The sequence below is a fragment of the Leptinotarsa decemlineata genome, unplaced genomic scaffold, assembly GCF_025532065.1.
Source record: "Leptinotarsa decemlineata unplaced genomic scaffold, Ldec_3_MD MMD2_P_RNA_scaffold_2, whole genome shotgun sequence".
NCBI classification, from domain to species: domain Eukaryota; kingdom Metazoa; phylum Arthropoda; class Insecta; order Coleoptera; family Chrysomelidae; genus Leptinotarsa; species Leptinotarsa decemlineata.
This window is the reverse complement of record NW_027412529.1, coordinates 11,985,433-12,001,772: the sequence shown is the minus strand read 5'-3', so window position 1 is coordinate 12,001,772 and position 16,340 is coordinate 11,985,433. Positions and strand designations below refer to the sequence as shown.

General features: G+C 36.1%; 1 protein-coding gene across 3 annotated transcripts in view; it reads right to left on the bottom strand.

Moving 5' to 3' along the window:
* Positions 1-16,340, bottom strand: part of LOC111511424 (calmodulin-A) — a 181,027-nt gene that overhangs the window by 39,855 nt on the left and 124,832 nt on the right. For 2 of the 3 annotated variants that reach the window (XM_074183557.1, XM_074183562.1), the window contains exon 2: positions 3,541-3,795. In XM_074183557.1, the coding sequence (XP_074039658.1) occupies positions 3,541-3,795 (255 nt within the window). Of the gene's footprint in view, positions 1-3,540; positions 3,796-7,639; positions 7,787-16,340 lie in introns of those variants that run through there. The other variant, XM_074183565.1, reaches the window with a different exon arrangement.

Genomic DNA, 16,340 nt, shown 5'->3' with positions numbered 1-16,340 from the left:
ATGAAAATCCATTAAAACTCGTTAATTAAATTTATTGTATAATTTTTAAGTTGAAGGGTTTCACTACAAACGCGACACGTGTCGCGTTTTTTTCCAGCGTTAATAATAATGTTGTAAATCATGCCCTTAAGAAAATAATGCCGGCCGCCACTGGTAACCATAAACCAAACGTGACGTAGCTAAGAGATCGTGAATGCACAATATTCCCTGCCGCTCTATAAGCAACGAGAACACTCCCATTAGTAAGTTGAGGACCGTTCGGAGAGCGGGGGTGGATGGAGTGGGGTAGTAGGTTCTCCTCGCTAAATAGCTGGGGCGGGGAAGCTTCTACTTCAGGGCACTCAACCCGGAAGGGGGCATGGGGGGATATCGACACAGTCAAGTGGAAGTGCGGTACGGGAAGTACCTAATCCAATAAGGCAATAGACATTCAAATAATGGTTGAAGTTTTGTTGGAGTGTTTGTTGTTTTCAAAATAAAATAAAGTTATGTTTCATTATTCTGTGTAGTCAATTATTGACCCACGGGGAAAAACTCAACAATTAATTATTCGTAGTGTATTGGCCTAAGTACTTTGAGGTTCTATAACTTTCATCTCCATTTCTTCAAATTTGGTAAACTTCCTTCAAAGCTTGGATATATGTATAACTTTTTTGATAATAGAGAATATTTTAGACTGTTATCGTAATGATTGTTGACCGCTATTTGTTTTATTATGTTCAGTTCCTCATTTAAATTTGCATCTGACAAGGGAACATTTATCAGTTTGTGGATCATATGTCATGTCATGGGTGTTGATATTTGGTGGGTGACATGAATGGTGATAGCTGTATGTGCTGGTTTACGATAAATTGAAAAATCATGTTCATTGTTGAATTTCGTTACTGCAAGTCCACAAAATGCATAGAGTCGTCCTTTTTCATCTCCATGGCGAATATGATAGAAGGGTGGAGATGATAATAATTATAATATAATAATGGCGAATGTGATGGAAGGGTGAAGATAACTGATGAAATTCAAAAACTCAGTCAATTGTCTGTTCGTTCCTGTGAAACATACCTGGATATCATCTACATATCTATACCAATACACGAAACTACATACCAGTCGGTTACTGTATGTTATTCGCCTCAAATCATCAATGAAAATTTCTGCCAGAATGGGAATTAGTGGGTTTCCCATTATGAGACCTTTGCAGGATGAGTAAAAAATTTCATTGGATTGGAAGTGATTCTGTGACAAACAAACCGCAAACAAATTTTGTATTTTCTGTTTCACAACAGGATTGATAGACCTTTTAAACAGTAGATTCTCATCAAGAGTAATCTTTTCATTAGAAGGAATACTGGGAATCAGATTCGTTACATCGAATGAAATAAATTTGGCATTATTCGGGAGTGTAATATCTTGAATTTCATTGATCAAATGGTATGAATTCTTCAAACTGAATTTTGTTTTTCTGGTGTTTCTCTGATGTTCGAACTGAAGGAGCTGTGACGAAAGAAACTACAGGTCTAATCGGGTGATTACCTTTATGTAACTTAATCAACGAATAAAGTTTAGATGATTGTGCGTTCATGACCAACGATCTGAATTTTTTTGCTTCATCCAAGATACAATGAATATTCTTTGAAGTTTCCTGACTTCTTTCTGATATAAATAGGTGATGTCGTTTCTGAGACTACCGTACATGACAGCATTTAAACAATCTATAATCTTCTCTACGTATTCTTCTTTGTTCATGACTATGACCGTTTTGCCTTCATCAGCTCGCATGAAAACAATATTATTTGCTGTTATGGATTTAACTATTTTCAATTCCGGATTGAACCTATTTTTATGCATCCTTTCAGACTTCAAAATCTCTGCAGCAATATGTTTAATGGCGTAACATGTCCCCATCAACGCAATATCTGTATCAATTCACGAAACTTCTGAATTCGACGAATTTATGTTGGGTTCAATTATGCAATTGAGATCTTTTTCCAATAGACGACTTTCATGTTCTGTGAAACTGGTGTTCGTAAAATTGATAAAATTTGTCAAAGAACTCATGTTGCGAGAATAGTTCACTGTCTTGGTCTTTTGCTATTTCTTCGGTGGTCTGTTCCGAATTGAAACTTCTAATTTCTTCCTCTGATATAATACCATTAACTTTATCACGAATATACGAATCCAGGATTTGACATTCAGCATAGTGGATGGAGTTCACAGATGAGCTGTGTATGTATCACTTTGGGATACATGTTGGCAAAGTCCCTTTTGCTGTATTTTTTTTCTATTTCTATTCATTAAATTTTTACTGTCTACTTTCTTCAGATGCACCGTGGCTTATGTTATTGGTCTTCAATTGGATAACTATCGGAAACACTTCTGTTTCTGTTTAATCTGTTTAAAATCTGTTTTCCGTTAACCAGCTGTCGCACCCCTACGAACGACAACCCTCACAAGTCGAAACTTGTGCGAGCTAAGGATTAACGAGGTTTTACCTTTTAACGTATGATTCCAACACGGGTTGGACGATAGCAAGTGAAGATCGATCGTTCAGACTAGGGCAGTCCAACAGACCAACACGGCAGTCAATTCGAGTGAGTGAACAAAGCACCCACGCCGAACCGCTTGGCTACCGACCGACCAACTATTTTCAAACATTGGTTGAATGGAACACTATAGAAGTAACTTGAAATACCACAAGGCCAAAAAGGCGATATGGGCTTTCTTCAAGAATTGAATAGAACTGGCCGATACTTGATGAAAATCCATATTAACTAGGGAGTTTATGAATCATCGTGTGGGTCATGTCCGATGTTTTATATAGGTCGAACTGAAATAACGATCAAAGCCCGCATAAAGGAACACAAAAATAGTTTCCAGGGTGGAAAAATAAACACCTCAAATACCACCCAATTATATGAATTCAATCATGAATTCGAGCACCTCCATTTCCAGAAAAAAGATTCAAAGCCTAACCTGTTGGAGAGTATGGAAATAAACGAATTTGAAAACTCCCAATATCTTATAAACGATCAAACTGAACTGAATAATTCGCTATTATTAAATCTGTCCATTTCCAGGGTAGAAAGTTTGCTGTAGTTATGGTATTTTTGGAAATTCAATTCATTCATATAGATAGTTAATGAATTTATACCTGACCTTTCAGGTGGATTCATTCATTTGAATGTAGGCAAATAAGTTGGTGATATTGTTACAGTATAGAAGAGTTGTAATTTGGAAGTACCATATTATTAACGCTTGAGAAAGCTATTACGTTTTGCGGTTTTTGAAAATCCTTAATAGTGAAAATCATACAATAAACTATGCTGATGAGTCATAACGTTTAGGTGGTACTATCGAATGACACACAAAAATAGAATATTTTTCCGTTTTCAAAAAAATTGAATATTTTGTTTTCATGCCTCAACAAGAACACCTTTTTGAATTGAATGAAATATCAGAAAATATTGGAATCAAATTTATTTTGATTACAATGTTTCCTTCTCTATTCAACAATTTGCCATAAAAAACTGTATCATTACTCACCAGATTTATAGTAACGATAAGATCATGTTGGTGATGCTTCCCCTTTTTGGTTTTCTTAGTTGTTTTAGTAACACATACAGCAGCAACTTTAGCGGGGGCCTGCTTGATGGGTTGTCCCTTCTGTGGCACTACCGGCTTTTGTCCGGGTTTGCACGGAGTTTTGGGTCCGGAGTTTTTGGGACCGTGTGTTGGTGTCCTCTGACCGGATTGCTTCTGTGCAATGTGTCCACTTCCGTCAGCTGGTTTGTTCCGGGCCTGAAAATTAAAATACCAACTGAAATTTATAAAATGAATTGAAATGATGAAGTTGACATTGTTGACATTGACATTGTTGACATTGTTTCGTAGAAGAAATGGATTGGAAACTATATGCAAAATGGAACACTATATTTTGAAAAAAAATGTTGAAGTGGCGATCACGACAAAAATCATAAAAATTAGTAATGTAAAATCTCGTTATTGAAAAAACAAAATTATTTGTTCCGAATTGAGACTCTTCACGTGGATGTTCCCTGACAAAATAAATACAGTAAAAAATGTAGTTCTCTGTTTGAAATCTGTTTTTCCCTTGATCAGCTGTCGTCCCCATACAAACGACAACTCTCAGAAATTGAGAAACTAGTGCGAGCTAAGGACTAACGAGGTTCTTACCTTTTAACGATTAGTTCAGAATACAAATAAATTCAAAATGACTTTAAATTCTGTCATTGAAGTAAAAGTAGAAGTTTAAGGTAACTATTGAATACAAATTTCATTTCTATAATGATTTGTATGGAGAAATCGATGTTGACCGTAAAAAGTGGGACCATTATTCTACTTGGAAAGCTTTTATCGGAAACGCTGCCTAATGCCTTTTGGATATAGCAATATAATTCAGTACACATCATTTTTCTTTCATGGGTCCATAAAAAAAGTCTGCAATGGCATATGTATACCTCTCTAGGACAGCTCACTATACCCATTTCAATGTTTTAAATAATATTAATATATAATGTTGTGTGAAAGAAGCTATTTAGACGGATATAATAATGATACATTGATTGTCCAAAGCTGTTCATGCATATTATAATTGCATTTTCCACCATACAGTTCAAATTGATATTCAAGAAGTTATCGCAAAATTGAAACAATCACATCAGAAAATGAATTCAGAAACCTGACAAATCGATGCGATTTGCATGATGTAGAATGAAATTGCGTTGGTTTCAATTTCGTCATTTTGAAGTAGGTAGGTACACACCTTTTCATTTCGAGATTGAAATTGATGGTTTCTAACATAGTTCAGTCCGAGAGAATTTTGCATTACTTTCTAGAACCCTCTCATTTGATATTCTTATCATCGAGGTGGATCTGGAATGACATCATTTCATTTAACGTGTTTTCATAAACAAACCCTCCAGTAATAACTAGTTTGCCTTCTTGGAAGGTCTGCCATTCTGAATTGAGGTGACGTCATATTATTTTTTTTTAAGTGGTTGAAATGTTTCGCGGTGAATTTTACTATTTCAGACATTCATTGTCTAATATGATTCGATATCTATGAAAGAACAAATGAAATTAGAATGAATAGCTGAAATCTCAATTACAGAAAGCGCCAAACGTATTGGCGAGCCCGCCGCCACTCAATTTCAATGTAACCCTCCCTACAACTCTTGCAAGACATACAAATGCTCTGTACAGAGGCGTATCATTACTTGTCCTACCATGATGTTGGCGTTTACTATTATCTGAATGATTTTTAATGTTTTTGAAATAATGTCATCGTCTAACAAAACTGTACAACTATCTGTTATACTAAATAAAATATGAAATTGCAAAGACGTCATGTTCCATTTGCTACCCTGCTCAAAACTAATTATCATAGATACGACGCTGGCCGGCATGGGGCTTATCGTAATCCAATAGTAATTTAGTTAGGAGAGTCTATACCTGCCCTATCGCTCGCACGTTTGCCGCTTGCTATATAATATATAATAAAACGTCGAATAAAAATACTATAATACGAATAAAATAATCAAGATGAAAGATGTAAATTACCCCAGAATAAAGATGAATAAAAAGATAAAAAAATATAAATAGAAAAAGAATTAAAAAAATAAATTAAAAAAAAATCAAATCAAGTTACTTCACGACGTTTCGTTTGTTACTATCCACAATCGTCTTCGATAGACGACCATTTCTTTTATAGATGACCATTCGTTGGTCATTCGAGCGCTTCCCGCATTATCGGTTTGGCGGGAGTTGACCCTTTTCCGCTTGATTACAGGTTTCCATTTGTTGCGTGTCTTCACACTGGCTTGGTTTATTGAGTTGTTGGGCAACATATTTGCAGCTTTTTTGAACTTCCTCTCAAACCAGTGTTCCTCCTTGTGAATGATCCAGCTTGGGACCACTTGATGTCATTTAATGAGTGTGAACATACTCTACTATTCCCTTTTTGCAGGTTTCTCAACGCTATGTGTTTCTCTTGTGCTCAGCAATGCGGACATTCAATGGCCTTTCAGTTCCACCGATATGAGATTTGCCGCATTCACATGGTATCCGTTCTCTCTCAAAAATTTTTTATATTTTTCACCATATTGGATACACTATGACGTTGTTTCCTCTTCAATTCTTTTTTGCAAGCCTTTTCATTTTCATTACATGAAAATTAAATAGTCCTCCATTTCGGAGAGTGAATATAACTGGAGTTTTTTCCAATACCAAACCATTATTTTCACACCTCGTCACGTGTTTCTATCACCAAGTGATCATCTTCGAAAGGAAGATCAACAGTTCGATCTTCCTCCACCAAGTGATCATATTAGAAAGGCCAAAGAGCTCGAAAAATATGTGCCAGACCATTTGAACGATCGACTGAAATTGTCACGATTCAAGGTATGTTCCTCTTCGCTTCTGTGCAACCAAGAAAAGATGTTCAGGACAGTGTTTGGACACCGATGAGCCATCCAGGTATTTCCTGAAGGCGAAAACCAAACAAAATGAAACCATGGTTACTGTATGAGGTTACTTAGTGAGAAGGAAATACTGAGGGCAGATAGTTGTTGATTCACAGATGGATCAAAAACATCTTTTGGTTCTGATGCAAGTGTTTTCAATCGCAGACCCATGACAGAGATATCAACCTGCCTAGGAACCTATGCGACTATATTTCAAAAGAAAATATACGCTATTGAATGATGTGTGGAGAAATTCGATGAATCCTTCCTCATACACAAGTCAATAAAAATATTCTCGGATAGTCAAGCGGCGTTTGAAGCTCTTGGCTCTTACCCAGCTACGTTCAAATTGGTAGCAAATTGCCTAAAACGACTCTTCTCGAAAGAAAGACTTAACAGATTGTCTCTGTTCTGGATTCCTGGCCATACTGGCCTGAAAGGTAACGAAGCTGTTCACTCCTTTGCGAAGGCGGGTGCTGCAAGCAGCTTCATCGAACCAGAACCTGTCATTGGCATCGCATTAGGCTTTGCCAAACAAAGATTTATCACCTGGATGTCAAGAAGATTTATAGACTTCTGAAAGAATCTTCCAGGATTGGCTCACTCCAAGGCATCTATTCACCTTTCGAAGCTTGATTCCAAATTGCAGTTGGGATGAACTACTATGTCTAACAGTCCTTCTTACAGATCACTGTCATTTGAATCATCATATGCAGAGACTTGGACTGTCGAAAGACAGTGTATGTCACCCCTGTTTGGAAAATGATAAAACAACAGAGCATATACTTTGTGGCTTCGGCAGAGCTGAACTCTTACAATCTGACCTGAAAGACCATTCATCATACAGACTAAACGGCTTCGTCAAGAAGCTGGGTTTATTTGGCCGAGTTTGAATAGGTGTGAGCCACAATAAACCCTCGCGGGTTGCGGTGGAGGGTCGAAAAGACCCACTCACATTGGACCCAACCTAACCTAACCTACTGTATGGTGGTGAGCGGACGGTGTGATTCACTATAGACTTCTGCAACGGGGCCAAATCATCACAGCACTCATCAACAAACGAGGTCCGATCCTGCTACATGACAAAAACCGTCCGCACGTTCAACAAATCACTGTCTGAAAATTAAACAACTTGAGCGTCGAAGTTTTGTCTCACCCACCACTTCGATAACTTCCTCACCGCTAGAACCTTTGGCATTCAGAATCAGGCAAAAAACGGTCTTCATCAACTTCTTCGAATTCCGAAACACGCAATGTTCATGCTGACGAAATTTAACAACTACGGTACATTGGCAAACGTGTACCGATTCAAATGGTGCTCATTTCGATTAAATTGAATGAGTATTCACTGAGATAGTACAATTTAAATTAGAAAAATGAAAACCCGCAACACTTTTGAAACAATTGCAGCACTTTTTCTATTTAATGAAGAGGAGCAATTGCAGACGGCAGTTCTTCGTCGGTTGGCACTTTGGGTTCGTTTACAAATAAAAGTATATCATTGTACAGTAATTGACTGGTCAAAAATAGGAGGGGCGCCACTGCAACTTTCAAAATGTCTATGTCAAAGAGTTCTTACTTGGAAAGTTGAGCAACCGAGTAATGACTAAATAGTTGTTATACCCAAATCTATAAGAGACTACCATATGATGTTATCAAATTGATGAGTGTTATTCAATAGATAAATATTATTAGTAAAACATACATTTAATATTGATAACTCTTCAATGGTTCAGAGCAAAGGTTCCCAGAAATAATACTTGTAATTCTAATAATAATATTCAAAATTAGATACTTCGAGAGGTTAATTGATTAAGTAGAAGATGCATTAGGAAATTAATTTCCCAGCGCATAGTACTATGTGGTGGTTTACATATATTCGTTGAAAAACATACAGGCTGATTCACGGTGGATGGCACATTAGACGTTTCTGGTGAACCAGACAACGGATCACTTTGAAAATTCAATGGAGGGCATATTCGGACATTCTCTAGCCAACCAAAATATTTTCGACAATGCGGTGTTGCCGCTTCTATTAGAAAGCAGTAGCAACTTTGATTTTTCAAATAGAACACTCTGTATATAATATTATCTTTGGAATCTCCAACAATTGCCCGACAACTTTTCTTGATATTTCCCTATACCTATCTGTTACCGTTTTCGAAATAAAAATTAATTTCAATTTTTTTCTTCGAAAATCATGACTTCTAAAAATGCCGATATCTTTTAGTTAAGAAGTACTATGATATCGAAATTTGGTTTGGAGTTAGGTGATACTTGGACACTTTCCACACGTCAGCCTAATCTCCGTTACTTCAATACAGGGTGGTAAAAAAATACAGTTTTTTCGTTTGCTTGAAAAAGTTGCTGAAATTTGATTATTTAAAATGGAACACCCTGTATATTATTGAAAATTCGGAAAGCTGCTGAAATTTGCTTTCTTTCTATGTATATCATACCTATACCTAACTAGTCAAGTTTCGGACTTATGAACATTTATTTGTGAAAATGTCCCTTCAGAATGGTATTTCCATTCGGTATTTGGTAAGCAGGCCATGATTACTATTTGACAGTAGCGTTGTGACATTCTCCTAATAATATCTACATTTTCGTCACTTCAGAAGTTGCAAATACCTTCAAAACGATGGAACAAAACTATTCAAACGAAGTTCTTATGAATTTGTTTATTATTTTTGGACAGTGTGACAAAATTATCAGCAGGAAATGTAGAAAGTTCAATGAAATGTATCCGAATCTACCCCCAATGAACCTCAAGAAATTTATACGAATTCAGAACAATTTCAATATGTTTGGATAAACTTTAAAAAAGCACCAAGAAACTTGAAATTGGAAATATTGATATGAATAATTATAAAAAAGTAAAACAATCATGTGGAATATTTCAAAATATGTTCGAATCGCTGGCCGTTCACTTCCAAGCACTTTAAAATGCGGGTGTTGACTGCTTTCGTGGTGGCAGATCTGATTTCATTGGGATCCAAATCTTCAAATGTTTGGGCAATCCTTTCTAACAATTCATCTCTCGAACGCACGGGTATTTTGTAAACTTTTTCTTTAAACTTTCCCCACAAATAAAAATCTAATGGATTAAGATCGGGTGATCTCGCTGGCCAATTCCATGGTCCTAAGCGCCTCATCCACCGATCGTCAAATAGTCTATCCAGTTCTGCGCTCACTTATCTTGTGCAATGTGCAGGAGCTCCGTCTAGTTGGTACCAACAGTTTCGATAATCTTCGAGTGGCAGATTATCCACGAAACTGTCTACAGTATTCTCCAAAATATTCAGGTAGCTTCTGGATGTTAATGACTCCTCGTATATCACGTACCTCAATTTGTTGTCCATCAACATGCAGAAGACATTAAAACTAATTTTTTCTTGAAATCCGTGAGGATTTTCACTGGACCAATAATGACGATTTTTTCTATTGAAAATCCCTTCTCTCGAAAATTTCGATTCATCAGTCCAAATAATTTTATTTAAAAAAAGTGGATCTTCTTGAATGCGTGTCAACGACATTTCACGAAATTCTACTTTCTGTTGAGGATCTTGAGGCTTCATTGCTTGAATTTTGTTGAATTTATAATCATGCATTTTATGTCTTCGCAATATTCTTTGAACCGATGAATATTTTATACCCAAATCTTCTTCAGCACTTTTTATCGATGACTCGGGAAATGCGTGAAAATATGCTAAGACATTAATCTGGTTGTCTTCGAAAGTTACGGGTCGAGGCAAGTTTCTTGGTGCTTTTAAAGTTGATCCAAATGCATTGAAATTGTTCTGAATTCGTATAAATTTCTTGAGGTTCATTGGCGGTAGATTCGGATATATTTCATTGAACTTTCTACATGTTCTGCTGATAATTTTGTCACACTGTCCAAAAATAATAAACAAATTCATAAGAACTTCGTTTGAATAGTTTTGTTCCATCGTTTTGAAGGTATTTGCAACTTCTGAAGTGACGAAAATGTCGATATTATTAGGAGAATGTCACAACGCTACTGTCAAATAGGAATCATGGCCTGCTTACCAAATACCGAATGGAAATACCATTCTGAAGGGACATTCTAGTTAGGTATAGGTATGATATATATAAAAAGAAAGCAAATTTCAGCAGCTTTCCGAATTTTCAATAATATACAGGGTGTTCCATTTTAAATAATCAAATTTCAGCAACTTTTTCAAGCAAACGAAAAAACTGTATTTTTTTACCACCCTGTATTGAAGTAACGGAGATTAGGCTGACGTGTGGGAAGTGTCCAAGTATCACCTAACTCCAAACCAAATTTCGATATCATAGTACTTCTTAACTAAAAGATATCGGCATTTTTAGAAGTCATGATTTTCGAAGAAAAAAATTGAAATTAATTTTTATTACGAAAACAGTAACAGATAGGTATAGGGAAATATCAAGAAAAGTTGTCGGGCAATTGTTGGAGATTCCAAAAATAATATTATATATAGAGTGTTCTATTTGAAAAATCAAAGTTGCTACTGCTTTCTAATAGAAGCGGCAACACCGCATTGTCGAAAATATTTTAGTTGGCTAGAGAATGTCCGAATATGCCCTCCATTAAACTTTCAAAGTGATCTGTTGTCTGGTTCACCAGAAACGTCTAATGTGCCATCCACCGTGAATCAGCCTGTATACTTTAACCTGAGTGAATTTAGATTGAATGTATATTAATAATTGAAAATTTAAATGATAGGATTTTATCCTGCATGAAAAATATAAAAGTAAAACTGTTAAAAGGTAAGACCTCATTGAAATCCTTGGATCGCACAACTTTCGACTTCTGAAGGTTGTCGTTCGTAGGAGTGCGACAGCTGGTTAACGGAAAAACATATCTTTTTTAAACAGGTGAACAGCAACAATTCGTCGCCTATTTCTGATATGTACCACTCTTGGTGGAATCAAATGTGCCAAGTCACTTAAACACCTTCCGTGAAGAATCCATCGAAGAAGAATCCAACCTTTCTTCGATGTTCCAGGCTATCAAGGTTGCACGTGATGTTTGCGTATCCAATCAGGCGGATGGCTTTCCGGATGGAATCCAGAGACTTCAGGATATGTTTGGGGGCAGAGATCCATACATGAGAACAATACTCAAAAAAGATCTGATCTGAGCTTGATAAAGCATCAAAAGTTGCTGAGATGTGTACAGTTTTCTGGTTCAGAACAGTGTTCCAAGCTTTTGAGAGGCAGCCTGTGCAATTCCAGCGACTTGATTGTGCCAAGACATATTGGTGTCCATTTTAACCCCCAACAAACTTATCGAAGCAGAAAGCGGAATTGTCTGACCTAACATCATTATATCCGGTTTGAAAACATTCATCTTCTTGGAAAAAACCGATGCCTAGGTTTTTGTGGCATTGAATTGAACCTGGTTACTTTCACCCCAATTCGAAATCATTTCTACATCCTCAAACTCTCTGTTGCACGCTGAAATTATAGAATAACATCCCCTTGTTGCACGAAAAAACTAATATCTGTGTTTCACTTTTTTTAAATTAGAAACTACTCAAAGGCATGAAAAAACACTTTTGAAATCTTTCAGCAGATTTTGTTCACAGAAAAAATATGAGTTTTGACGTGGTACATCATATGTACCACCATGCAACTATTAATAAATTTATAAGTGGTAGTCATGACAACAGTTTTTTGTTATCGAAAAGCAAAGTGGTATTTTGCACACGGTGTACATCCATTCTGTACAAACTTGGTTTGCCTTGATACAGTATCGACCGCATCTTCTTTTTGAGGTTTCAACTGGCAAATGAGCTGATTGACTTTGACGAACCTGCAGAAGTACTGTGGGCTGTCTATCTTCTAGAAATACGGGAGACTGTGCTACTTGCTCTCTTTTTTTTTCTTTATGGTTGTGAGGGTATCATATATAAGATGTTCCACTATTTTCCTTCGGAAATTCCTCATAGTCAGCGATGGCAAATCAAGACTTTTGTAGAGTACAACGCTCTTAACTACACATGCATCTACAAAATAGAGAAAAATCCTCTGCCACCATTTTCGTGACTTCCTATCAATTTCATAGCACGATTTCATCTGATCGAATTCATCAACAGAATTCATATGGCAATTATATTCACTCAGGAATAATAGACAAGGTACAGAAGTGGTAGAACCATCGGTCTTTCTTCGTTTCACAGTGGTAGTCAAATTGAGATCATGAAAACGAGATGTACAGCCCTTTTATCCTTCCATTTCACTGTACTTATTCCCTTGTCTTTGACGAAGTAATCATACTTTCCCCTTTCCATAAACTCATCTGGCAAAAACTGAGGCAAAAGTTTTTTTTTTGTTTATCGTCCAGCAAGCGTAAATCTTTTTTTCTTTCGAATATGCCATCAAGTTTACGCTACTGAAATAATAATTGTCAAAATAGAGTTGGTGATGTTTGTTCTCTAGTCCCTCGCATAAATCTTTGATAACTCATGGACCCAATTTTTTCTCAACAGAATCTTTGATTTTTTCAGTATACAGGGTGTTCCTTAAACACATGCTAATATTTAAGGAGGTAATTCTTAGACCCATTTTAAGGAAAAAACGTCCTATGGACGTATGTCCTGAACGCCTTTACTTTTGAGATACAGGGTGGCAAAGTTTTCAAAAATAATCAGTTTTTTAATAATAACTGAGATAATTTTGTAGACATCTTTGGCATATTTGGTACATATGTTCCATGCTTCAAGGCGCATTTTCTGATGTACAATTTTCTTAATTTTCTCTGCCAGTGGCGTACGTACGAGTTTTGAAATGTATATTTTTGGCGAAAAAAATACTACGCCGTTGCTTTTTCTTGAATTAAAAATTATTTTTAAAATCTCCATATATTTTTGAGACCATTTGATTTCTTGAATTTTCTTTGTCCGACGCATAGTTTTTCTCAAAAAATTAAAAATCGCTTTACTTAAGGATAAATTCCTTAAAAATCTGATGCGGTATCGTTCATCGACTGAAAGCAAACTAAGAGATCAGATTTGTTGCAAAATAATTGAGGATCTGAAAGGTATTTGTTTGTTGTCAGATGCACTGTTCTCAATTGAAATTACGTCATAAAGCAGCACCGCTTAATAATTTTTGAAAACATAAATTCAGTTGTCCTGGAATAAATGACGTGTAGCAGAATTTATTTACTGCACTTTTTGGAAATATGGAGTTTGTCGATATGTGATTTCTTTTAAAGATTAAAAGCAGAAAAAAAAGCGTACCCACCATAGCAATAAAAAACGAATTCTCTGTATGTACAAACGTCATTAGCTAATATTTATTTGGTTTAAAGTAAGATGTTGGTGTTAAAAACTGTCACAGCGCGTTTTGATTGATTTCGAAGTGTTATTGAAGTTATTTTGGTAGTCCGCTGTTTTTCTGAATATCAGTAGATATGGTAAATTATACAAATGCGGAAATGGCGCAAATGCATTACGTATATGGCCTTGCCGATGGTAATGCAACAGAAGCCAGGCACATTTATCAGGAAAGATATCATAATCGTGCCTTACCAGATAGCCGAACCTTTTCAAATATTCATCGTCGACTTGAGGAAGCGGTGCTGCAAGAAATTGAGGAACATCCTGAGACGAGTATGAGGAAGATCGCTAGAACTCTGGATATTTGTCATCAAATTGTTTGGCGTATTTTGGTTGATTTTTTGTTATACCCATACCATATTTCAAGAGTGCAGGCATTACTCCCCAGAGATTTTCCACAGCGTGTGAACTTCAGTCAGTGGTATCTACAAAGTATTGCACTAAATCCGCAGTTTGAGACACAAATTTTGTTCACAGACGAAGCAAATTTTTCTCGGAATGCCATTCAAAATTTCCATAACAATCGTGTGTGGGCTGAAGAAAATCCCCATGCAATAACCGAAATCCATTTCCAACACCAATTTTCGGTTAATGTATGGGCAGGAATTATAGGTGATCATCTAATAGGCCCATTTTTTCTACCAGGACGCTTCGATGGTCGTTTTTATTTACACTTTCTCGAAGAAGACTTACCTGGGTTATTGGAAGATGTGCCACTTGCGTTAAGGAATCAAATATGGTACATGCACGATGGCGTCCCTGCTCATGTCAGTGTAATTGTCCAAAACCATTTAAATACAGTTTATCCTAATAGTTGGATAGGTCGCGGAGGACCTCAGCAATGGCCAGCAAGATCCTCCGATCTCAACAGTTTAGATTTTTTTTATGGGGTGACCTTAAAACTCTTGTGTATAAAACTCCCGTTAATACTTTAGAAGATTTAACAGAGCGAATAGTTGCCTCGTGTGAAACTATACGAAATACGCCGGGAATATTTGAACGGGTGCATAATTCCATGCGTAGAAGGACGAAAGCGTGCATACTAAGTGCAGGTGGCCACTCCCAACAATTTTATAATCAGTTTTGGTATTATTACTAATTAACAAATTTGTGCTATTCATTTAGACTTACTGTCACAAAATAAAATAAAACTCGTTTTTGTGAAAAATTTATTTTTTGCAGATTATGATTTCAAATATTATTAGGGAATTGGTAATGCGTTATGAAGCAATTTTCAGATTGTCATTCATTTTAGAATTGATCTAATTTCTTAATTTGCTTTCTGTCGATTTTTATTTTTTTGAGTGAAAATCATGCGTCGGACAAAGAAATACCAGGAGATCAAATTTTCTCAAAAATAAATGAGGATTTTAAAAATGATTTTATTTTGAAAAGAAAGCATTGGCGTAGTACTTTTTCCCCCAAAATATTCAATGCGAAACCCGTAGGGATGCCACTGTTTGAAAAAATACAAATTTGTGTACATCAGAAAATGCGCCTTGAGGCATGAAACATATGTACCTAATATGCCAAAGATGTCTACAAAATTATCTCAGTTATTATTGAAAAACTGATTATTTTTGAAATCTTTGCCACCCTGTATCTCAAAAGTTAAGGCGTTTAGGACATACGTCCTTAGGACGTTTTTTTCTTAAAATGGGTCTAAGAATTACCTCCTTAAATATCAGCATGTGTTTAAGGAACACCCTGTATATCTGGAATTTTTTCAAAAAGCCACTTTTATCAGCCAAGCACCACACTTTATAAACCCTTTTTATGGGATTTTTCGGTAGATGTTGTTTCAGGCTACTTCTACCTTTGAATTTTATCATTGATTCGTCAATGACAATATGCTCAGATAGCAAAAAACAATTTTCAAAATTGATTGAGAGCATATCTGAAAATGGTTTCAGTTTATAAAGTTTGTCGAAACCATTTTCCCCTTTTTTTTGGCATCATCTGATTTATCATTCAGATGCAAATTACCTAATAACCAACTGAAACGAATAACATTCATAAGTTGGCTGATATAAGAACTGTGCATATCTAGAGCGCTGCTCCAATAGTCCCTATAACTAGGGAGAACTTTTATTCCCATCAGAATATTTATACATAGGAAGATCCTGATTTCTGTATTATTGGTTGGAAAATTAGGTCTACCCAGTCGTTGCTGTATTTGTTGCACATACAAATCAGTTTGGAATACAATGTGTTCAACTACGTTTGTTGTCATGAAGAATTCGAACAATTTTCCGGGAGTTGGGCCATTCAAATCTGTCACAAAATCAGGAATTCCACTTGGTTCCACAAATGGGAGACGTTCGTCAACAGTTCCCAGTTTATCTCACTTCACAGCAACCTGGGATGATTTCGTTCGTTTTCCTACTAATTGTTTGGGTTTCATTTTGGGATTTCTTCTCAGAAGTTCCGAAAGTGGTATTCCTGATTCTGAGTCATATTCTTCCTGAATTTCCATTTCTGTATGTTCAATATCCGCAGCATGTTCAGG